The sequence below is a fragment of the Saccostrea cucullata genome, unplaced genomic scaffold (genome assembly GCF_032062105.1).
Source record: "Saccostrea cucullata isolate Sc308-1 unplaced genomic scaffold, CSIRO_AGI_Scuc_v1 ctg592, whole genome shotgun sequence".
NCBI classification, from domain to species: Eukaryota; Metazoa; Mollusca; class Bivalvia; order Ostreida; family Ostreidae; genus Saccostrea; species Saccostrea cuccullata.
Genome location: NW_026922940.1, coordinates 175,001 through 201,309, shown reverse-complemented (window position 1 = coordinate 201,309; position 26,309 = coordinate 175,001). Strand labels below are relative to the sequence as shown.

At 33.5% G+C, this 26,309-nt stretch overlaps 1 protein-coding gene and 1 pseudogene across 1 annotated transcript in view; one reads left to right on the top strand and one right to left on the bottom strand.

The window, feature by feature from the left end:
- Positions 1-5,676: 5,676 nt before the first annotated feature.
- LOC134262842 (G-protein coupled receptor GRL101-like) lies at positions 5,677-10,010 on the top strand (annotated as a pseudogene).
- Positions 10,011-11,067: 1,057 nt separating this feature from the next.
- LOC134262839 (protein mono-ADP-ribosyltransferase PARP15-like) overlaps positions 11,068-26,309 on the bottom strand; it is a 21,434-nt gene continuing 6,192 nt past the window's right edge. The window contains exons 3-7 of the mRNA XM_062745169.1: positions 26,147-26,309; positions 25,630-26,008; positions 13,975-14,123; positions 11,709-11,880; positions 11,068-11,368 (exon numbers count right to left, since the gene is read on the bottom strand). The exon at positions 26,147-26,309 is cut by the window's right edge and continues 79 nt beyond it. Of these exons, the coding sequence (XP_062601153.1) occupies positions 11,088-11,368; positions 11,709-11,880; positions 13,975-14,123; positions 25,630-26,008; positions 26,147-26,309 (1,144 nt within the window). The 3' untranslated portion in view covers positions 11,068-11,087. The remainder of the gene's footprint in view (positions 11,369-11,708; positions 11,881-13,974; positions 14,124-25,629; positions 26,009-26,146) is intronic.

The following is a 26,309-nucleotide window of genomic DNA, read 5'->3' as shown; positions in this document are numbered from 1 at the left end:
GAATTTGACTGACTCTTGAAAAACTTTAACCCAGGGCATACTAATTGAACTGATTTTGAAATTTGACCTACTTTTGAAAAAGTCAAGTCTATAGTGGATAATTTTTAAATGAGAGTGATGCATCTCTTATATGTATTTCTTTTGTATTGTACATCTATATGTTGTACCGGTATTTGGTAGGGGAGTATAACGTTTATTTATTCCATATCTCTTCTAGTTAAGTTTACCTAAATAAATGAATATATAATTAATATAATTTATTTTATTTTAGCCAGAGCATATGCTACACATATACTACAAATTTTGGCCATCAATGGCGAAAACCACTTCAACCAGTACATATTTACATGTACGTGTACTACCAACGACTCCAATTCATCCAAAAGTAAGAGAGATAACTGGAATTAGGACCAGATGAAAGAAAATGTACCACAATGGCAAAGAGTGAGGTGAAAGCAGTAAACATAAGGACAGGTCCTACAAGCTTTTTGGATTTTTTGTCTACCAATGACAGCGTAGTGGAACTTGGTCGAAATATAAGAAATTACGATGTTCCTGTACTTTTTCATGCATTGATATACTGTCCTGTGAAATTATGGAAAATAATGTCACACAGGTTCATGGTTTTCTAGACACTCTTCCATTATTTTAACTAGTCAAGTTTTGTCTGAGCTCATAAAACAACAGTCTGACCTTATAATACAACATAAAATTATTGTTTTATATGCTTGAAATGAAAGTTCAGATATAATATTACTTCATAAAATTTGTACAATATTCATTTCAATACATATTGTATAATTTGGAAATGTTATTGGGATAATTTTATCATTAAACATGAAAATTTTGCAGAGAAAAGATGTTCAGAGGAAATTCGGGCTGAATATTTTCTAAATAGCTCCACTCTTTTATCTGAAACTTGGACTCATTGATTGATAGTTGTCATATTTCATGTAAAACCTATGCATTTTTTGATTCTATTACTCTGCATATAGTAACATATGTGACAAGGATTCATATTTCTCATATCTCATTGTTAGCTAGTCAATGGACATTAATAGCTGGCATTGTAAGGTCGTACACTATGAAACATTATATTTATTTCTTTTTATGCGCCCGGATCGATAGATCCCGGGCGTACATTGTTTTTGTCCTGTCTGTTTGTCTGTTTGTCTGTTTATCTGTTTGTCTGTTTGTCTTTCTGTCTGTTGTCAACTTTAACCTTCGCCATAACTTTTGAACAATAAGAGATAGGGACTTCATATTTGGTATGCATACTCCACTAATAAAGTCCTTTCAAACGACGACAAGGTCAATGATCTTGTGACCTTGACTGTGACCTATAGCTAAAAATAGCTCCCGGGCGTACATTGTTTTTGTCCTGTCTGTTTGTCTGTCTATCTGCTTGTCTGTTTGTCTGTTTGTCTTTCTGTCTGTTGTCAACTTTAACCTTCGCCATAAATTTTGAACAATAAGAGATAGGGACTTCATATTTGGTATGCATACTCCACTAATAAAGTCCTTTCAAACGACGACAAGGTCAATGATCTTGTGACCTTGACTGTGACCTATAGCTAAAAATAGCTTTTTCCACTTTTTGCCATAACTTTTGAACCATAGGAGATAGGGACTTCATATTTGGGATGCATACTCCACCGATTAAGTTCTTTCAAATGACACCATGGCATGGTCAATGACCTTGTGACCTTGACTGTGACCAATATGCTTAAAATAGATTTTTTAAACTTTGTTGCCGCCGGGCGCATAGTGTTTCACAAACACATCTTGTTTATTTTACAAATGAAAGTTGTTCAGGTAATTTATAGATCATAAAATTGTGCCATGTTCAATTTTTATTTTAGATTGTTTTTATTGAAATGTAAATGATTTTAGAGAAGTCGTAGGCATGAAAATTTTGCAGAGAAAAGCTGATCAGAAGAATTTCGGGCTAAATATTTTCAAAATGGATCCACTCTTTTTTCTGAAACTTGGACACAATAATTAATTGCTGTTATAGTTCATGTAAAACATATGCATTTTTTATTTCCATTACTCTGCATATTGTAAAATATGTGAGAATAATTAATATATTTCTCATATTTTATTGTTTCAAATCATTGGAAAGTATAGATGGCTATTGAGGACATTTAATGAAACAACTTTTTTTTTATTTTCCAAATGAATATTGTTTAGGTAATATATAGATCATAGAATATTGTGCCATGTCCATTTTCCATTTTAGTTGTTTTTATTGAATCATAAATGAAGACAAATTTAGAGCAGTCTAAACACAAGAATTTTGCAGAGAAAAGCTGATCAGAGGAAATTCGGGTTAAATATTTTGAAAACGGCTCCACTCTTTTTTTCTGAAATTTGGACAAATTGATTGATTGTTGTTATATTTTATAAAAATAAATTTTTTTTTTTCTGATTCCATTACTCTGTCTATGTTTTATAATTTGATTAAGATCCACAACTTATGTATTTTGGTAAGATAATTAGACGTCATAGGTGGCGCCGCAAGCACAGTTTAGAATTTGTTAAAAAAAATTTTTTGTTGTAAATTTTAGAACAGATGTTCCTTGTTTAATAAAAATTAACATTTAAAAATTTTACATAATCTGTGACCTCTTTTTTTAAGTTGGTGTACAGACTATATTTTTAAGGAAATTATCACACAGAGTTACCTCCCTTAGTTTGGCAACCACTAGCAGGCAAACGGCTACACTCTTTTTCTTTATATTATAATCATGCATTGTTTATACATATGCGTATCCATTAATACCAAAATCATTTGTTTTCCATTACTTTGATTTCACACTCGTACTACCTTAACATTTTTTATTTGAAAATTAAAGTAAAAAGGAATTTTAAAAAGCACAAAATTCAAAAGGACTGTTTTGAGGTATCCTAAACCAGAAAGTTTGAAATAAAATATATTCATAATAATTCATTTTTATAGAAAATTATTAAGTACATGTAGAACGATTTTAATAAATACTCAACTTGAATTTTTCATTACTTCTTATACAAAAAGATTGCTTTAGCACAGAGTTTATATTTCAAATTTTAATTTTTGTTAATTCACTATTTATTCTTTTCTGTTCTCATTTTCAAAGCTTTTGATTTTACAAACAAATACAATACCATAAGACTTTTGAGTATTCTACATTAGATATGATAATTTCTCAAGCAATAAAAATCTACATGCATGAAATTAAACGAAACATTACACGTCAGTAGAAGCATTTATTCTTAATTGAATAACCGGTCACGGTAGCCTAGTGGTAGAGTGTTCGCTTCGTGATCAGGATCGAGGCCCGGGTTCGTATCTCGTTCGCGGCGCCGTGTCATACCTAAAACGTAAACAAAGGTAGTGGCTGTTCCTTCGCCAAGCGCTCGGCACTAGAAGCAAAATTCACGGGCCTTTAAAACGTAGGTTCAGTGTCCAAATGGCCCTGAGTGCTGAGTGCCGAGTATAGGTCAAATTTTGAAGCCCTTCACCGCCATGGTGACGTCTCCATATGAGTGAAAATCCTCGAGAGGGACGGTAAACAATATACAATCAATCAATCTTAAGTTAACGAAATTTGGAATATTCATACGTTAAGAATTTTTTGATGAAAATATTAGAACTAAATTAATGAATGAATTATCTCTCCAATTCAAATTAAATATATATATTTGACGAAATCCATGGACTTTTAAAGACGTGAATTGCTTAAAATCTCTTTGTGAAATGAAATGCAACCAAAAAATGTACTATAAAATTTCCTATACTCACTATGTAGTTTTGATGTTTATTTCATATCATGATTGACATGTGTATTGACAACAGAAAAAAATCGATAACTTTCAATTGTTTCTGCTAAGAATTCTCAGGAACATAACTAACTTCAGAGCCATTGCAGATGAAGATGTTGCTGATCATTTGGTGGCGAATTACTCTAATTTGCACAGTTTCCTATGGACTAGGTGAGTTGTATACATCGAAGGATTATGCTTCAGGTGAGTACATTTTCCTTTTAATTTAATATGTCCAATACACTTTATAGTAGCCACTACACTAGTTAAGTACTGCCTTTGGTTGAAAGTTGATCATTATTAAGAATTAAAACTTTAATATGGTGTATAGTAAATTAAAAAAGAATTACTCATGAATTTTCAAACCTTTCTTAGAATCTGTGAATTTTTCATGCCTCTCTTAGACACTGTTAGTGCAAAGAACATGCTCTTGCATATCGAATGATTGGGAGATACGTGTATATACCCATATGCAGTTGTTGATACTTTATATGTACATAAATAAGAAAAATAAACAATAAATATTATAAAAAGATAAGGACAAATACTGTTGAAAAAGAAAAAAAGTCACCTTGATTTTCACCTTCGTCAATAAATACAAACAAAACGTTTGTATCAATTTTGTATGAAAGTTTCGCAATATTAAAACCAACTTTTGTTTTAAAATTAATTGATTTGTAAAATGGGATGAAAATTGTTTTAAAGGTTTATTTCATCCTCACTAAGATATAATGTAAGGCAGACATCGTTTTTAATTGTTGTCCCAAGAATGAAAAAAAAAACTTTTAAAATATTGGAACTATAGATTTCCTATCTAGCTGTCAGTCGGTTTATCCAGCTTGTTTTATTTTCCCTCAGACAATTCCATTTATTGATCTGATTTATTGTACATGTAGATGCTGCTGTTCTATGTTACAGCGCCACTCATTCCAGAAGAATACTAAATTTTAACACCTTCAATACTCTCCTATAATGACTATATTTAGTAAAATAACTACTATCATTTGTTTTTATTTCAAACCAATTTTTAATCCTTTGTCTACTTGTTTTTTAATCGAATATGTCGTGCGTCTCATAAATACATAGGGCTCTCGGCAGGTCAGACCAGTCGACAGGGGATGCTTACACCCCAAGGCACCTGATCCCATTTTAAGGTGCTACATTGTATGTCTTCTACAGAGATTCGTATTCTTTTTAGGATTTTTGGTGATCAATCACTTCATTTGTAAAATGATACACTTTTTAAACTTTTGATTTGAATCCTTAATCTAAAAATATGTTTTCAGTCAACTGTGATTTTGAAAATGGTACGTGTGGATGGACGTGGCAAAATGATACGGTAGCTCTCAATAAAATGACGCCCCTGTGTGGAGCCGACGGTAATCTATTTAATTGTGGTAAAGGATACCATGTCCAAACTGCAACTTGGTGGAAGCGAATACGGATTTCCTCAGCCGTGAAATATTTAAATTGTAGGTATTTCTTCAATAGTGAAATTCCTTATACCCTTTATTCTTGCTTAAGAGACATCAATCTATATGTAAATGTTTCATTTTTAAATATTTGATACAATTTTAACAATGCATGTTTAATAAACATAGTAAAATCAAACAGATCTTATCCCTTTTTATACTATTACTCACATAAAATGAATATAAAAGAAAACCTTTACTGGTATGAGTTTCATTCGTCGCATTTTTAGATGAGTACATTTTAATATTTCGTCTATTCTATAGCTCTAGTTGGGCTTAAGGTTACTAATTCTACCCGTAAGCAGCTGGAAAGACTTGAGGACAACTACGTCCTACTATCGTCAATAAATTACAGCAATACATTTATCTATGTTCACACCATGGACGCTATGTTCACACCATGGACGCAGTCAGTATAGAGATCCCACTTGCAATAAGAAGCCATCGATGTCTTCATTACAGCTACGTTGTATTTGGCCCTGAGGCCGCGCTAGTCGTTGCGTACATAACTAATTATCTACAGCCTTATTATCTTTGGGAATTTTTAAACGTACATGATAAGAGTTCTGTGATCAGGTTCAGAAGAGCTTCTGCGACTCTTCCCCTTGGAACCAACTTTAAGGTAACGATAAGTGTTTCGTGATATTTCGATTTAATCATCCTTTTATGATACTCATTATACTGAAAGTAAACAAAATTGAAATCTTTATGTTTATAAAAAATATTGTATGCAGAAAAACTGTGTCCCGTCTTTATATTTGCTATCATTGAACAAGACTGCTAGCAACTGATTTATCACTAAGACGATCCTTCTATCTCATATAACAATCTTAAAAATGTTTTATATATCAACAGGTGGTTTTTCGAGCCTACTTTTATATTTGGCCTCGAGCTACTTCTTTTGTCCTCCAAGACAACATATCCATTACAGAAGGAATTTGTAGTAAGTATGATAATAAATTGTGGTAAAGTAAAATCAAATATTTTTGTGGGGTCAATTTTTCGAGGTCTGAGGGAATAAATATTGGTTTATAAGGACTTGTTTCGTGGTGGATATAAATTCATAAGTCTCTCCATACCTCGAAAACAACAAAAATTAAACTCAAGAAAATTCATGATTACACAGTACTAAAGACTATAGATATATGCTTTACCATAGTGATTTGAGATCCTTATATAATCAACTTGTTTGTCTATACCTTATCTAGTTTAAAATCAGAAATAAGCTATCATCTACAGTAAATTTTTTAAAGACAATTGTTTTTGTTTATCTATGTGCATATAGGCCTATATATTATTGTAAAAATTTGTAAATTTTGAATGGCAATTTAGATTTTAGACATGGAAGAGGACCATCTAAGTTTTTGGAACTTATAAAATCCAATTGACATGATGTCAATACAATATGTTCAAAACAATTTTTTTAGAAAGCGCACCAATTTGCATTGCATTTGTATGATTTTAGAAACATGCAGTCCTGATGAATTCAGATGCAGCGCTGACCGGGATGAATGTATTCCACTAGATAAAGTTTGTGATCTTGTATCTGATTGTCTGAATGAAGAGGATGAGACGCTTTGTGGTGAATATTATTGACATTCTTTGTTTTTCACTCATTTTTAATACGAAGGACGTGTTACTGTTTTCTCAATAATTCCATAGAATATGAATTCAATCATAACGTTTTTCATTTATTTAGTTGCCTTTGTAAGGATAAAATATTTTTTACAAAAAAAGAGAAATATTGAGGACCAAATAATTTTTACAAAATAGAAATTAAAAATTATTGAAGCAAAAAGGCAACTTTCCTCTTCTAGCATATTTTGGAGAACCCAATCTGTTGCGAGCATTGAATGGGAGTTTCCGTTTTTCTGTTCTTATGCCCCATATTTGAGTTTTCTAATTAAATACATATACAATGTATATTTTTTAATTTCAGGGAATATCAGTAGATCCCTCTGCAGTCAAGACCAGGCCTTGAGTTCTCAGAATTTATCCAGACGACATGAGGAAGATCAGACACAATATGCCCCTGCCACAAATATTTGCCGTGACTGGGATCAATGCCCCTTGAATTCATCGAGCACTAGTTTTCTATATTGCCCTGTTAACTGTTCCTGTGTTGGTTTGTCTGTTAGTTGTTTGGCTTCAAATGCCCCGGTTTATGCTGTCTCTGTGTCTTTCAATGGTTTACTGCATGAAAATCTAGTAATAAGTGAAGGTCTGTTTCCAAACCTGAAACGAATTGTCATCACAAATTCTATAATTGGTTCACTTAATATTAGCAATGAACATATAGAGATAATGTCCATCCAAAACAGTAAGATTACCAATGTTTTCTTTCATAAAAATTCCTTCCGATACATAAATATCAACGAATCTTCATTTGAAAACATGTACTTTTTTCATAATTTTGATGGGTATATCTTTGATATATTAGAATTCAATGTTCAGAAAAGTTATTTGAATAATACATTTGATTTCGTTGTTCCATATTATTTTAGGAATAACTTTACATTTGAATCCCATGTTCTGACTGGTTTATTGAACAAAACGGACTCTAAAATAGAAGAAGGAAAGGGTGTCCGTCTACAAATGGTGGAAACAAGGGGATTTCATCACATGTTTGAGAAACTTCGCTTTACTGTGGTTGATTTTAGTAATAGTTTTTTAACTGATCAGCCAGATACATACTATGAAACATATACGCTTAATTTAAGCCACAATCGTTTAACCACATGGCATATAGTGTCTTTGATACAAGTTTTACATCTTCAGCATAATTTGATAGTTTCGATCAATTACACCATTGACCTTGGCATATCCGAGGCTCGGCTTCATTATCTTGATTTATCGTATAATAAGATTAAAAGAATAGCCGATAATGAATTAGCTGTCTTAAACAACCTCATGTATCTTAAACTTCAACACAATGTCATAAGTTACATTCATCCAAGAGCATTTTTAAAATTATCTGAACTGATATATTTAGATTTATCAAATAATCAACTCCGTGATTTGGAACGCTATCATTTTATTCATCTCTTGAATCTTCGCTATCTTTATCTCCAAAACAATAACCTGAGGGTAATGGAAGGAATGTTTGATGGTCTGATAAGTATTCAATATCTGCGAGTGGATTCCTACACACTTTGCTGTGCACAACCAAAGGCTGTCAGCAAAATGCATTGTTTGGCACCCGTAAACGAAATTTCCTCCTGCAACGATTTAATAGACATACCTCTTCTCAGTATAGCAATATGGTATATGGCCCTTCTAGCTGTATGTGGAAATTTGTTTGCTACATGTCATAAACTGCTTTTGCTTAATAAAAAATCAAGTTTATGTAAACCATTCGATATCTTGGTTTCGCAGACTTTCTAATGGGTGTTTATCTTTACATCATAGCAGGAGCTAATTTAAAATTCAGCGATCGCTATGGTTTTGAGGATTTCGCGTGGAGAAATAGTCCTTTATGTACTTTTGCCGGTGTCCTAGCTACTCTATCTAGTGAAGCATCCGCTCTTTTTGTACTTTTTATCAACATTGACAGAATTTTAGCCATTCGATTTCCATTTGCATTGTTGAATAAGGAAATCAAGATTGCAAAGATCATTTCCATGTTAGTGTGGATGGTTTCTTTCTTGCTGTCATCACTGCCCTTATTTGGGATTGAGTACTTTAAGGATTATTACTCCAGTTCTGGGGTGTGTATCTCTTTACCTCTATCAGTTCTCCGGAAACCAGGATGGGAATATTCTATGGTACTCTTTGTGGGGGCAAACTTTGCCATCTTTCTAATAGTTCTCCTTGGGCAAATGCTCATATTTATGGATGTTGTTCGATTTGAGAAGAAAGCGAGCCGTCAATCGATTTCCCCAAAACGAACAGAAATAAATATAGCCAAATCCCTAATGGCGGTTGCAGTTACAGATGTGCTTTGTTAGGTTACCATCGGAACTATAGGTAAGGAAGTGTTAACATGTATTTAATACTCAGGTACATTGCAATTAAAAAAAAAATCAATCATGTACATTCAGTTAAACTACTATAAGTTTATGTGCAACATATTGCTTTTAAAACAGTTTGTTTAACGTGTATTTAAAAATTTAACGAACGCGGCCAAATTCAATTGCTTGCTCTAAAATGATTTGTCTGTTTTGTAGGGTTTCTGACATTTATGGGAATTGACGTCACCAATAAGGTGTACGCCTGGGTCATTGTTGTTGTTCTCCCTATAAATTCGGCACTGAATCCTCTGATCTACCTGTTTTCTGTGATGATGAATCGTAGTGAAGAACAGAGATGTGGTTCTAAATCCGATGAACAGGTTGTTTTTTATACATTCATTGTTGTAAACCTTATCATAATGTACATGTACAGTGTACATGTTGGTTGTGTTTTTAATTTTCGATAGATAAAAAAAGTTTTTAAATAAATAAATATTTTATAATTGTAATCTTCTCAGAGATCTTCTTGGACATCAAGCTTTACAAGTAACGCGAAAACAAAGGACGGATCAAACAAGCATCAGGTATTTCCTTTTGATTTCCTTTAAAATGCTTACTATTGTTCTCACTAATTTGTTCTTTAAACATTAATATGTTTTCCCCTTAGGTATCAACATCAGGTGGAAGACCAAACAATTTTGTCAAGCCATGGATCGAAAATGAAGAAAAACAAAGGAAATCGAACATACAAGTCATTTCTTTGCAACGTCTTAAAGTCGATTAAGATTTTCTTTGATTAAATAAAAAAGTGTTTCTTTTTGACAGATGATTTGATCTATTCTATGGTTATATATTGATAAAGAAAGCAATTGTTTTGCTCTTAGCCAAAGATATACATGTATACGTATGTAACATAGAAAAAGATTATGATACTGTACATAGTAAATATTCAGTGTTTGATAGCATATACGATATCACAATATTTGCGAGCTATAATTCACAGTCTCACAATATATACTGCATTGATTTGCTCTTTTGTTTGTGAACATGTATACCTGTATTCTTTTTATAATAAATACATTTATATCCAAAGTTTCCCTGATTTTATTTTCTAAGGACCATTTAGATCGTTCAAAAAGTTATATTGTGAACTTTCATTGTCGAAATATATAACATGTACAATAATACACTTATATCACTTATATACATGATCTTCTACATATTTAAAGTAGTAGAAAATAAAATCTTCTTAAAATATACAAATATTAATTGTAAAAATGAAAAGAATAATTGTTAAAACGATAACTTTCATTTTGAAGAGAATAAATAATTTGATAAGTTCAAAACTTTCTCCATTAAAAAAAACCCATCACACCATAGCATTAAATGACACTCATAACTATGAATTGACAGTATATTATTCATTAAAACATGCTTTGATTTTGCATTCTTTTTACAATGATACATATGGAGGTCAAGATAAAAAATATTCATTAATACGAAATCCCTAAAAAACATTTGAAGAATAACTAACAAATTGCTTTTAATCATATATGGACATGTGTTCTAACATGCATGTTAAAATCTTCAGAATTTGATTTTTTGTCTACCAAAAACGCGCTTTTCATTGTTTATGTTCTTCTAGAAAGCAGTGTCCAATACTTTTTTCCTTATCTTGATCTTTTCTTTAACTGTCGATCATCTAAACAATTTGTTTGCACTTACAGTTAATTTCGCTACTGACCATGTTCCATATAAGTTATTAGCAGAACTTGAAAACGTTTTCGAAGTGAAATTTTTCCAATTCAAACTGCGTCATATTTACAGTAAGCTGTGTTCCCTGCTTGACACTTTAGTTGGATTATTTGAAGATTATATGATATGCCGGGTAGGCTTGGCTGTCATGAAATATCACATACATTTCCGGATTAAAAGGATTATCAGAGGCAGAGTCATAAGTCACATGACTTCTTGCGCCTGGTTTTGGAGGCAAAACATTCATGCTACTTTTCCCCTTGCAAACATCACCAGTCGCCACTTGGACACAGAACATGTGCTTGAGTCCATTAAAATCAGGTCTGCAATACCCCGCAGAGTAGGAGGCATTCACAGCAAAATAAACCCCAGCACCAAACCTAGTACCTAGTGTTTAAAAATTCATTTATTATAAAAAAAATTAAATCCAATTAAATACTCGTTTAAATAACTATCAGTTTGGTTCTACATGGGATCAAAAGAAATTGACATTTAATGTGTTTACTATAAATATGTGCACGTTCACATAATTTTTTATTGGCTACATGTTGATTGACAAACATATCTTTTTGTTGTCAACAAACAACAGTGCTTTTATCATGTTTAAAATAATCTTATTTACAATACATGTATATGTATATAAAGTTCAATTCAAGTTTGCAAATCGCCGTTTTGTTCTTTCGAATTCCCAGTCATGACCCAGTCCAAGACAGCAACTTGTACCTACCATTCTTGCCACAATATCTCCTATTAAATCCATTGTTGATAACTTTATCTACAGTGTCTGGGTACGTCCCATGCCACAACCATTGCTGGGGGTCTTTTCCATTCTTTACTTCGATTTCCTTCCGTTTTGCAACATACTGCTGATACAGATATGGGTTTTGCACCCTGCGTATCTATGTAAATAGACAAATATTTTTTTTCCATTAGAAAAAAATGTCATATTTAAAACTTCAACAAACAATAAAATTAGGTTAATTAAGTACTTCTAATCTCCTAGCCTGATCCCATTTCTGGAATTTCCAGGAATCTGCGTTCCTGCCCTCTTCACAGAATTGGAATACTTATCAGCAGACTCGTAAAAAGTAATTATTTCGTAAGTTGTATGGTCGATACACTGACGTTGTCAGCAAATACAATTCAAAGGTCAAAGCTGACTGAAGTTTTTTAAACTAATTGTTAGCTCATTGTCTAGACACAGAATTATCGACGGATTATTTTTTCTGTTATTTCCCGATCGTGACAAGGAGCAGTGGCGGGCTATCGGTCAAGGGGATGCTCACTCCTCCATGTCACCTGATTCCACCTCTGATGATTTTGAGGTCCATGTTTGCTCTGCTCCTATTTTGTATCGTTTGATGGACTTTTGAGCAAAGATATTCTGTCTACATATAGTTCAATATTGATTTTTTTAAATCAATCTTTATTCATTATCTTCATTTTTTTCATTTCTTTAGAAACAAAAGAGAAAAGGTATGTTTTAAAAAGGATTATGGACTTAATTTGCGTTTCGGTGCTTAGTTAAATTGATTTCATCGTTTCTCGAGGAAATTCAGTTCTATGATAAAACTCAGATGGAGTACTCTGAATCAATATTATAGCTATATAAATATACTAATATATCATATTTTAAGAATCATTGAAAGAAGGATCTTGTATAAACATAAACATATTTTACGAGGGTTGTCCCATAAAATCGTGGACAAAGCGTTTTTCTCGAAAAGTAATGGGTGCACTAAGCTGAAATTTTCAGTAAATGTTTATTTATCATATTTAAGTGAATTATTATGTTTTTGCTAATATATATTCAAAAATAAAGATTTATTCTGTTTGAATGTGCACAAGGTACGGTACTACGGCGCACGGTAAAAATAGAAAGATTATATTAGAGAAGACACAAGAATTAATTCGTAATAAAAGTTTTCAATATATAATATTAGGATGAAAATTATCCTAATTCGATTCCTTTATCACTTCTGTTGTCTTTTAAAAAATTTCAAGGCATTTGGTTAATTTTTGGCAGTATCCCGATCATTCGAAATCAAAATGTGGTAAACACAATACACGAAAAATGGCGACTTTTGATGACGTTACGGCGCACTGGGGAGCAGTTCAGATAGATTGGGATGTTGTAATGACGCCTTAAGAGACTTGAAATGAATACAGAAGAAAGGGAATATGAAAAATATCACCAGATCTTTAGTATATAAATGAAATGAAAGTTTTCTTCGCGAAGTCTTCGTGGTTGAGTCCCCAGATAGTACAAAACATATGGACAGACTACTATTGTAATAGCAAAGGACGCAATCACTGTCGACCGTCGATGTGAGATTCTCTTTTAGTTGAATGATTCTGAGAATACTGTCCGTAACTTGCTAATAAATATTCAGAAGATCGCATGAGTGTGCCACATTGGTTCCTTATCTGGTAATAGACACTCACGTATGTAAATCAATAAAATTTCTAAATTTAAGTGGGGCTTATCCAACTTTAAGTTTAGCAAAGATGAAACATGACGCTGTTTTAGACACTTTGACGTTATCATCCGTGCGCCGTAGGGCGATACAGTACAAAACATAAAATATCACAATTTAACTATTTATGCATATATCTATTTGAAATTTGCCATGTATATTCATAATATATATACTAAAGAGTGGTGAAAATTTCAGAACGCAGTGATGATCCTTTTTCAAACTGGACAACTTGTCCACGATTTTACGGGACAACCCTCGTATAAACAAAAGAAATTATTGCCTCCCTGATTGATTTTTTACTCTATAACGTTACACCCTTTCTTTAATTTAATTAATATTTCTTTTATCATTACTTACATGATGCTTGCTCTTTATTTCAACAAGTGACCGATCATTGAGTTTTTTTCTTTATATATTTATCATCATTTTTTTTGTAGTTTACAAATTCTCAGATGAATAAAAAATGTAGGATAGGATTTTTTAATGTGATAAATTAAAGAATAATTGTCCTACCTCTGAAATTGACACTGTTTTGGTACTGGTTGCCTTGAACTTTGACATGACCTCTTCATATTCATCGTCCAAATAGTTCAAGGTGATCTCGACCACAGTCTGATTATTTCCCATAGAGACCCATGACTTTGGCAGCCCAATAGGAAACCCTTAATATCAATTCATAATATATTTTGTACAATTACTTTCTATTTATTTTCGCTTTATTATTAATGATCTAAAAAGTTTATTCAAACATGATTATTTACATTTTATTCATCCAGTGTTTCAGACATTGCTTTTTTTAGGTATCTATCTTTACAAAGACCTAAAAGGGATCTTTCTTCTTATTATATCTAGATTGAATAATTAATTGTATATATAGTTTAACATTCCTTTCGAGATTTTTCACTCATACAGAGACGTCACCGTATGCCGGTGAAGTATTGCCAGTTTTGGATCATTAGTTATTCCCACGACAATGATAGTTTTGGGTGATTATCAACACTTAAGACTAGACGTTCCTCAGGATGCTAACCAACTTTTCATGGTAGCAGAGCGTGTAAACAGCGAAAAAAACATGGTTCGTAGCTTCAAGAACCTCCCGCTTTTGATCAAAAGTCCATGACCTATGAAACATGGAAAAACAAAGTTGCTTTGTGGCAACTGGTAACAACATTGAAGAAACAAGTCCTGGCTGTGTCCTTGTTCCTGACTGGAAATGCTAGATAAACAGCAATGGAGCATCCAGGGGAGGAAAAGAGGTATGATTTCAATAAAAATCTTACCCTGTGATTTCCTAAGAAAATGGAACTCGAGTAAAAGATCAAAATTCAAGCTTTCTGAATCATTGAAATTCTTTGCAGAAAATCCTAAAAATTATTTTTCTCACATACATTTATAAATGCTAATTATGACGTCATAAGCATGTGCATTTTCCCGTATTTTCTTAAAAAGTGGCAAAAGACAGCAATTTTCAATAGCAATTTCTTTCAGATAAGTATGTCCACAGGCATCACTCACAAAGATTTTCATATATGTGATTTTTCATAGAATTTTGCACAATATATCCAAAAAGTAAAGTGTGCGACGGCTGTGGACACTATTTTCTAAAGGAAAATTACCCTTGAAACAAGCCTTTTCTGTTTAAAGTAGAGAAATGCATCAAATTAATGACGTCAAATTTCCTATATGGTACTACTATATTCCATATTCTTTTTTTGATGTATCACAGTCAAAAACTCGACTAATATATAAGCCAATTTCAACACATTTTGAAAACATTTAATTTTTAGGGCACGATAAAGTTAAAACCAAATCTTCTTCTTAGGAATCACGGTAGCTCAGTCGGTAGAGCGCTCGCTTCGTGATCAGGAGGTCGTGACTTCGTATCTAGGCCGCGACTGACCTAGTCGTTAAAATGGGTAGCAACTGTTCCTTCGCCATGCGCTCGGCACTTTGAAGTGAAAGTTGCGGGTCCTCCTGATGAGACCATAAAAACCGAGGCCCCGTGTCAGCGGCAGGCGTTGGCACGATAAAGATCCCTCACAGCTCAATGGCCCTGAGTGCCGAGTAAAGGTCAAAATTTGAAGCCTTCACTGGCATCCGGTGACGTCTCCATATGAGTGAAAAATTCTCGAGAGAGACGTTAAACAATATACAATAATCAATCAATCTTCTTAGGAACAGAAGACGGTATGAAGAAACAATTCGTCGTAATAACACAATTAGATAAAGTTTTCTTCAAGATGATAAAGATAAGGCATATGAGGGCTACAAAAACTTTGATGTGTTTAAGAAAACAGAAATTATGAAAATAGCTAATTACATTGTTGAGTTTGATAAACGATACAACAAGGCCAAGGAATTTTACATGTCACTCCCTGAGGCAGTTCATGGAGAATGCAGGACTTTCCGTACAAGAAAAAAAACAGCATAAACTACAGGCACATACCTCAAATACAAAGCTATGAAGTCAGCATTACAAGGGATTTTTTGGTGAAACTCTGAGTTCTAGTTCAGATGTGAAAACTGATTACCCAGTCATAACAATTAAAACAAAAGAAACTAAACTGCAAGCGAAAAGGGACGAATCTCCTAAACAAGTTTGGTAAAATAACAAAGTTTGCAATATGTCAGAGTGTGTTTCATTGGGTAAAAGACTGTCCAGAGAAAAGATTTTCAGTACAGTTAGCAGAATGTGACTCTGACACAGTTGAGAATTGCAATGTTGCTTTACTTAAGAAAGATCAACCAACCGTGAATGAGATTTTCATCCTAGAGCCTTTAAGAGCTTGCACCCGTAAATTGTGTGGACAGAAATGGTTTGATTTGTTCTGTAAGGAAACACATGAGAAAATACCAACAGTCACACGTTATCGGGCATTCAAGTTTGGGGACGAAAAAATAATCTACGTGCCAAGATACCAGCCATTATTAAGAAAACAAAATGCAACTTAAAAACAGAAGTTGTAAAAGCTGACATCCCTCTTTTATTAAGTAAATCAACACCCCCTAAAAAAGACAGGAACAGTTCTGGATTTGAATAATGACAAAGCAAATATGTTTAATTAGCCAGTGAGCCTTGAATTCACCACAAGTGGACAATACTGTGTAAGAATTCTGACAGGTTCGTATACAAATGAGGTCAGCTAATTGAAAGAGGAAATTCTAGATGTCACGGAAAACATGAACAAAGCCGAAAAGAATAAAAGTAGTGACGAAGCTTCACAAACAGTTTGGACATGAAACGCAAGAAAGACTGGCTCAGTTATTGAAAAGTGCTACGACAAAAGACAAAGAAACGGTACTATGCGTACAGTGGTTCGGAATCACATTGAGGCACTATACTCCTCTTAAGCAGCTTTCACAAAAAGCAAATGTTCTGAGAGACCCACAAAAAAATTGAGAAAACAGACACACTCAAGTGGTGATCAGTAACAGAATGGAGGTCAGGTTTACTACAAACGGCCAGGTAGTGAAAAGTGGAAATGCCCCGGTGTCGTTATAGGGCAAAACATTTCAGTTATCGTTGTAAGACAAGGTGGAATTTGTGTTCTTGTACACCAGTGTAGAAAAAAAAAACAAACGCAGTTATGGAAGACACTGCAGATAAACCTAAAGGAGACGAAGTGATTACACAACAGCAGGCAAGAGATAATTGCATAGAAGAAAACATTGACTATGAAGTTGAATAGGATAACGTGGATAAACAGATTGATGGAGTGGACAGCGAACATAATGAAGGCAATAACCAACAATAAAAGTTAAAGAAAGGTTAAGTTATCAAGTAGCAAGATTTACATTATTGGAAAAGGTGTGTTGAAAAAGTTATTGGACGAGCAGGTAAAGCAACAAGAAACAACAAACAATGTATATGTTGAGGAGAAGAACATTGGCCAAAAATTTATTTCAACAAGGTAGATTTGCTGCCTCAAAGACATTGATGAAGGAATAAAACACAAAACCAGACTTGTAGCTCGGGGATTTGAAGAAGTAGACAGAGAAGACATTCCAAAAAAATCGCCAAATTGTGGTTTAAATTCTGTCAGACTCGTCTTAACTGTATTGGCTCAAAGAAATTTGAACGTTCACACTATGGACATTAAGGCAGCATTTCTTCAGGACTCAGAAATTGGACGCAAGATTTGTGTCAAACCGTCACCAGAAGCTGGTTCTAAAAGTGTAGTACACTGTATGGCAACTGCGTAAATGTGTGTATGGGCTGTCTGATGCCTCTGTAAGCTGGAACAACATGGTCAAAGAAGAACTAATTGGCAGTTGTACAGAGGTTTCAAAAGCTGATCCAGCAGTTTTCTTTTCGAAGAATAGCAGAGGGTACATGTAATCCTTGGTTGTCATGTAGATGACTTCTTATGAGGAGGATCAGTTGAATTTTAGAACAAGGTGATCAAGGAAATAAGATCAAACAAGATCATCAGAAGAATCAAGTCGGAGAAGGTTACCCTGTAATTTCAAAATCTTGGACAGCAAAGCGATATACCGGTAAAGCTTGTGATATTTTGTGACTCGTTCCTTTGGAACTTGCCTGATGGAGGAACTCAAGGAGGACATTTTATTGCTCTCTTTGGATCTAATGGACACTTCTCACCCTTAACCTGGCAGTCAAAGAGAATCAGGAGAGTAGCAAGAAGCACACTTGCCGCAGAGACGCTAGCTATGACCAATGCCATTGACAATGGAGTGTACTTAGCTTCACTTTATGGGGGATTTACCAATAGACCAAACTTATCCATTATTTGTGTCACTGACTGTCACTCTCTCCAAGATGCAATTGAATCGACTAAGCAGGTATAAGAAAAAAGATTGAGAATGGAAATTACCGGTATTAGAGAGTGGATCCAGCAAAAAATAATCACTAACGTAAAATGGATAGAGAGCGAAAATCAGCTGGCTGACTCACAAAAAATGAGCATCGTGTCTGAATTTACTCAAAGAACTACAAAATGGTGTTTGGGCAAACAAGTGTTTGAAACAGTAAAGAGTCTCTAGGAAACTTTGTAAATATTGTATATTCCAGTATATTTTGTTTGCAAAGAGAGTATTCAGTTGACTTTTGGATATTGCTGCCACGGGGATACATGTACGAGGGTCATTCAAAATATACATAGAATATGTTCCTCATCGTCATATTATTATTTCAAGATGATCGCTGAACACATTATCGTAAATTAACACATTATCGAACATTTATTTTGTCGAGATGTGAAGGTTTATTTCATTTGATTGAATAGAACTCAAGCTAGCCAAATTTTAAAGCAGCATGATTTGTTACAACCACGGTTAACCAACATTGTTATGTCAAAAACAACACCGAGAATCTTTCTCAAAATAACTGCTTTTTCATTTCATACACGATTTGTAGCGTCTTCTCTATTCACAAAAACGTATTAATAACACTTAACACCTAGTTTGCTAACAATTGTGCAAATAGTTTGAACTTGGTTGTCAGTGTTTTCAATTCTTTACCGCACACATGTAACTCGATTAGATCCGCAAAATTGAAACGCTCAACACGTTAAATGACTTTCCTTACTTTTTTGACATAATTTTTAGCTAAAACCTTTTTCTTTGCAGATCTTTCATCGTCCAATTCAAACTCGCTACCATCCAAAAGTTGTATTTTTCATATATACAAATTCACGACTTATTTTCATTTATTTCCTAGTTTTTTACCGAATTTTTTACGTTTGTTAAAGAAGTTTCCCGAATGCAAAGCAAAATTGTATTGCTACTTGCTGCTCCGTGACGTCCTCCAACGTCATGTCTTTTTGCCATTTTTGGGAGTTGAACTATGTTCAATCTCCCATGGGCATCACGCATTTAACATGCGCAGTAATTTGTGTTGATTATATAGAGCCGAAAGGGAGGATACTGTGTCGGCTGATTTACTCCGATGATATTCAACAGAAAACATGCATAAACATCCGCCACAAATAGTTCATGTCATTTTCTCCTGAATTGATCTAATTTTCATAATGTAAGTAAATGTAATGACAAAGTAGTCTTATTTTGAATATTAGATTCCGTTCAAAGTGAAACTAAATTATAAAGAACCTCGAAAGTTTTACGTAATGGAACTTATTTTCAGTGTAGCATCATACACTGAAAGAGATACGAACGACAACTCTACATTCTAATCTTCTCGACGCCCGACGGTCCCGGATTTTTGGCAATTTCTTTGTTACTAGTGCACAGAATTTATCAACTTTTTCAGGTTTAAATAAATTCATTAATGCATAAAAACTTTAGGAAACATGCGTATTCATTAGTTATTCAGCAGTATCACCTGCCAAAAGCGGTAAAACTAGTACTCTGTTATAAATGTTAAAACCAAGAACGGACACCGATGTTTTCGTAATATCGCGATTAAAAACAACAAAATGAAGTTTATATTTTTTTTTTAGATAAGGAAAACCTCATTTACTTTAATACCAGATAATTTGTACGCACACAAACTCTCACATATACCACTGTTTTTATGTTTGGTCAATAAATCTGTTTTAACTTGGTATTGCTTTGCTCTTTTCTTCACAATGTTAAAAAAGATTACGTTTTGACGCACTCCATGTATAATGTTCGTGTAATTTAAATACATTTATATTCATAGATAAGTTTTATATAACAAACCTGTTAGCTCTTAAAAGGATGCTGTGTTAAAATCCACATTTTTTCAACATTGGTATTATTCCTGCGAAATTGAACTTTTCATAACACATGGTAAAGGTGCAAAGGAAAAATATATTACAAATTTGTAACTGTGAGCAATGAATTATATAAATGATCAACCGCCTCTAATATGAATATAATGGCAGTGTCCATGTTTTGCAATGGGAAAACCAAAATATGTGTAGTATGAAAAAGTATTAGAAGAAGCACAACCGCAATATGCAGTAGAGATTCTATTAAAATTTCGTTCAGTGGTGTAAGAGGAGTTGCGGATAAGAGATGGGTATACCTAAAGCGTAACAAACAGATGGACGGGAATCCCGATTAATAAATACCCTCCCGCTTTTCAAGCAGGGGTATAAAATAAACTAATGTAGGCAGGCAAGCATTATGGCCCATGCAATTTTTTGCTATTCAATGTCTCTGAATATCTTTCTCAAGACTGTTGCAACTCAAAAAATCTAATAAGTTGACTGTATTTGAAATAATAATATTGTTCATTCACTTAACGATCAAAGATTTTATTTTAAGCCACAGGGGCTTGCTCCCGGTGTCTCATAATTATTCTTTAAAAAATCATTTACAGAAATAATAAAAAAAAACATTTTTAATCATTACCGTATATGATTTCTTTAGAAATAGATAATAATAATATGCTTTGTTTTTTTTATTTTAAAAGTATGTGAGTTTTGTTTTGAAAAATAAATAATTATAACATTACAAACCGGGAGCAAGCCGCTGTGAAATATCAAAAATCAAGTATCTTTATCCGTGAAAACAAAATATAAACATTGTATCACTTTAAAAAAAAAGATTGGTTTTTTTTATTTCATGTGTTAAGTGCAACATCCGCTATAGAACTTACAGTCATGTTCTCATGAAAAAAATCTTTTTTTAGGGGGGGGGGGTACCAGTATAAATTGTTTAGTTTTCAAAGATTCATGAATAATTTTAATTAATTTATTATCTTTTATATAATGCAGGGGTAAGTATCTGTCAAAATCTAGCCAGTCGGTCTTCAATGATTATTATTTCTAAATCGATTTTCATAAGAGCAGCCGATCAGATTTAACATGACATCCGACCAGATTTATACACATTTGGAAACGGAGTAAGATTAACAGTGCACAGTATATCGACTTGTTAGACAACGGAATAGACCTTAAAGCTGAACACGACTCGTAAATAGGCATACGCCATTTCTGATAGCATTATCTACGATACATCAATACTAGGGTATACTCGTCGCTTTCGTTACACCTGACTGCTTTATTGTCACAGGTATCGGCGTGGAATGGCGACCCGTGTTCGTGCTGGTAATCTTGCATTACATTTGTTTATATTTTATTGCAGTTACGTTTATCTATGTTGTTTGTGTACTGCTCTGACTTATACAGCTATAACTGTAAATTTATTTGGAATCTTACTTTCCTGCATTAGACAAAGTTTTACGTTATTTTTCTCGCTACCAATTAAGTCCTGTATAGCATACGTCCGTCTACATCGGTTTCGACTGATTAAACTGAACAGTCTCTAATTCTTGCCCTATTTTTATGGGTCTGCAGGGTAGCCAGTCTGGGGAACGAAAATGGCGGATACATTTCTTTTACGAATCGTGTTCAGCTTTAATTAGGTGTGCCCACCGTTCCCGGTTAACTAACAGGAATCTATACATACACAACCTACACTGACAGATTTTGATAATCAAGTATTTTTAAAAAATTTAAGTTTAACGCAAGCATATCATAAATGAAAAATTATGATTCATTGTAAAAGGACATTATTTTGATACCCATAATGATACAAAAAGAATTTAAATTAAATATGCTATTCTAAAAAAACTTTTGTAAAAATAACCAGATAACTCTTCTGCGAGGATTATCACTTAATTTTTGACACATTTAAACGGAGCGGTATATTATATTACCTGATAGGATCTTAAGAAATACAGCAAGACTAAATTTAAACATATGTAATTTAAAGAAGAAGGTACAGTGTCAATACAAATGAAGCCCTATACATGTATTTTTCTAAAATATGAAAGTGATATAAAAATTAAAATTCATTTTTTCTGAATCATAGGAATTATTTGCAGTAAGAATACACAAATATTTATTCTCATATGACCACCTAAACACTAATTGTGACGTCATTAACTTGTGCATTTTCCAGTACTTTCTTTAAAAGTTGCAGATGTTATCAATTTTCAGTGGAATTTTCTTTCAGAAAACGTACTCTGCCACCGTCGCTTTTTATAAATTTTCGATAACTTTTATAAATATGAAGAAATACAGATATACTCTTGATCTCTCGAACTCTTCATCTCTCGAAACCCTTGATCCCTCGAAGTAAAATTGCAGTCCCGCTGTACATATTCTATTGAAATTCACCCTTGATACCTCGAAGTGGCTATGTGTACACAAAGTTACATATTTAGCAACTTTACCTGGACATTTATTGACCCAAGGCAGAAGACGCGGGTCTCGTGAAACAGGATGTTTATTCAGGTGATGATTAATTTATAATTAATCTTATGGTGCCTTTATGCTATCAAAATAATTATCATCGTTTGTATTACGATAATTCAGGAACCTAGTGTCGCTGAAAAATTGTAATTGCATATTACGAGACGAAACTTTTAATTAATTAAATTTTTATTTCGAATCAGTTTCAAAGTTTTACGAAATATGAAAATTCCGAAACAGCCTCGCCTATCAATATGACGAATGGACAAATACATACAGAACTTCGTTCAAAGCATATGTTTTGAAAAGTCACAATGCTATGTACCACGCGACGCTGGTAAATGCTGTTTTCATATAACGAATGAGTAGATCAGAATGATATCCGTATGATAAAAAAAATTAAAACAGGAACTGACTATGTACATTTTTTTTCCTTTACTCAGTTTGATAAATATTCAACTAAAATACGAAAACATATCGTTGTTTTGTAAAAAACCACGTGAAAAAGATAAGGACTGCATGAAAATCATTACATCCCAAACTCCATACAGTGTCGATTCTCCGGGACTACTTTCCCTATGACTAACGAATATGGAGTTGTAGCGTAACGTAATACTGAGCTGTTTGGAGCTTGATTACATCCGGTATGACTAATTTTAAAACCTTTTCAAACAAACCCGGAAAAATCCGGACTCTTGAAAACTCGAACTTTTGATCTCTCGAAGTTTTTCCTTGGTCCCGCAAACTTCGAGGTATCAGGAATTACCTGTATTCCATTTTTTAAAATCAAATTATTCAAATTTGTTTATAAAATATTTGTATATGAATTTGGATGTAATTTGACGTTAAATAAAAAAAATTAGGGCAAAAGTCAACAAACTTTTTGAATGACCCTCGTGTAATGTTTTTACTCTAAATTAAATATGTTAATCTGTAATTAACAATTATCATGCCAGCATCGGAATGTTTATTTTCAATCAAGCACTGCTCTATGACGCTATCAGTTCTCAAGGTAAAGTTCCTCTCCCTAATTTATCTGTTGTCAATCATTATCATATGCATGGGAATATGTTCAATCTGATAGTCACTTAATAAAAAGTAAGTAAACTAGACCTCTCTTTCACAACATTACAATGGCGACGAGGATTCTGTGAATAATCTTTTGGATATATACTAGTTCTACTGTGTAGTACACTTGTAGCAAAAGTTTATCCAAAAGGTCGGCATTACCAAACTTTCCACAATTTTCTGTGCATGAGAATGCAACGGACATACGCTGAAAGAAATGGAAGTTGAGACTGGACAATCTCATTCTTGCGATGGGAGTAAAGAACGATAAAACTAGACAGAGAGCTCTGCTACTCCACTATGCTGGAGAGGGGGTACATGAAATTTTTGAGTCATTGCCTAACACAGGTGATGATTACGACACAGTAGTAGCAAGGTTGACTGAATACTTCGCCCTAAAGAAAAACACTGAATTTGAAGTGTACAAATTCAGGCAGGCCAAGCAAGAACCCGGAGAAACAATTGACACGTTCCACACCAAGCTTCGACAATTGTCATTAACGCGTGAATTAAACAACAATGACAAAGAAGTGAAATCACAGATAATTAAAGGATGCAGCTCAACAAGACTAAGAAGACGAGCACTGAGGGACGACATAAACCTAGTAGATCTACTTAAGCTGGCAAGATCACTAGTGCTATCGGATAAACAGGCAAGCGAAATCGAGAAGACCGACAAAAGTGTTGAGGAAGTGAATTCAATGAGGAAACGTCGCAATGTACCCAAATTCCTAGAAAAAAACGTGGTACCAAGGATCGGACAGACACATCCTCAAAGGAGAAATGCTTCAACTGTGGTGGACAGTTTCCCCATCTGAAAGGACCGTATCCGGCAAAAGGTAAGACATGTAACGCATGTCACAAGATAGGCCATTTCGCATCCATCTGCAGATCAAAGAGCAAATCAATGAATCGTAAGCCCAAATCTGTGAAACAGCTGGAGACATGTAATAGCGACTCTGCTTCAGAATCTGTCGTAACGGCGCAGCGTAGTGTAAACGCATCACCTTGTTGGCAAAGGTCTGCGTAACGTTTTAGTAGAAGCGTGTCAGCAGCGTGTTTGACGTCAAGGCATAGTATTACGGTCAAAATGAAGACCATAATTTGTCAAATTGCTCGATTAAGACGCCGATCGGCTCCAATTGCAGCTCTTTGTGAACGGCTGGAGGGGTGTGTTTTATAAGTAGGTATAGTATTTTAACACTGGAACTCCTCACTCGCATTAATAAATGTGCTCAAAATGCCCCTATCCCTGGTCAAAAATTGTCTTTGTTTAGATTTTAAAAAAATATCAGATGTTTTTCTCTCATTCTAAAACACCTTTACATGTACATTATTTTCTTCAATTTTTAAATCATTTTTTTTTTGTAAATCTGTTTATTCTGCTGTGCATGAATCATAAGTTTCCAATGAAAAAAATATGTGATATCATTGCGATTTTCAAATACCTCCTTTCTTTTCAGATTTTTCCAAAAAAAAATCTTTAGAAAGATTAAAAGTCAAATCACTTATTTATTTTTTGTTATTTGACACATAAATCGAAATATTTTGTAAACTTTACTGCACCGTTAAGCTGTTAAGGTATCCGATCCATTTTAGTATTTTTTTTTTTTATCTTAAAAAACTTACTTCCTGTCATAGACTTCAATGTTATCTTCAAAAATTAATTTCTGCTTAGATATTAAAATTTTTGAAAATTTCTCTTGGTAAATGACTTTCTACTTTAAAATAATATCAGGATATTTTACAAACAATCGATAATTACGGTTAGAAAATTTGGTCCTAATTTGGGTCGGATACCTTGAGCAAGCACAAAGTGCAAAAAGAATTATACATATTGTTCATAAGTTCCTTCTTCATACTGATGATTTAAAAAAAGTCAGTGAAACCATAACGTAAATACTGTGCAGAAAAGAAATAAAGTTAGACTGCCTCCTACAGAAATACTTCTTACCTTTATCTACTCGTTTAATCTTGTACTTTTTCCAAGGATTGTTTTTCTCATGCTCCTCCATCTTTTTAAAGTCAATAACATATTCAGTTCCACTGTTGTCTTTAAAAATACACGAATCCTTACTGGCTTGGTAGGCATTTTCTATTTGCAAGTTGATATCATACTTAAACTGTGTCCATTTATATAGTAAGCTGGATTCATAGTGCCATTCGACGTATTTCTGGACTGTCTGAGCACTCTCTTTGTCCTTGACCTCAAGTAGATATTTATAAATAGATACAACTGCTATATTTACATTTGCTGTTAAGCCTTCCAATTCAATCTTTCCTTCTTTTACGATGATTTTGGTATCTCTTGCTATTCTTTTAATTTCATCAATCTGCAAAACAAAACATACTTTAAACTCCATTCGCAAATACTCTGGTTTTATTTAAATTCCAGTATTTATCGGCAAGTGTCAATTGCTTTGTTATATATACCCTGGGATGTCTTATATTTACTGATGATCTAATCTTACCTCAATATCTCGTAACATATAATTTGATATATCAATATCTGTGCATTCATATTCCTCCTCCCTCCCCAAATCATTGCTGCTTTCCTTAGCGATTGAATGATCCGGAACGATAAACCATTCATCTGTTTCTTTTTCCCCACATCCTTGATCTCTGTTAACTATA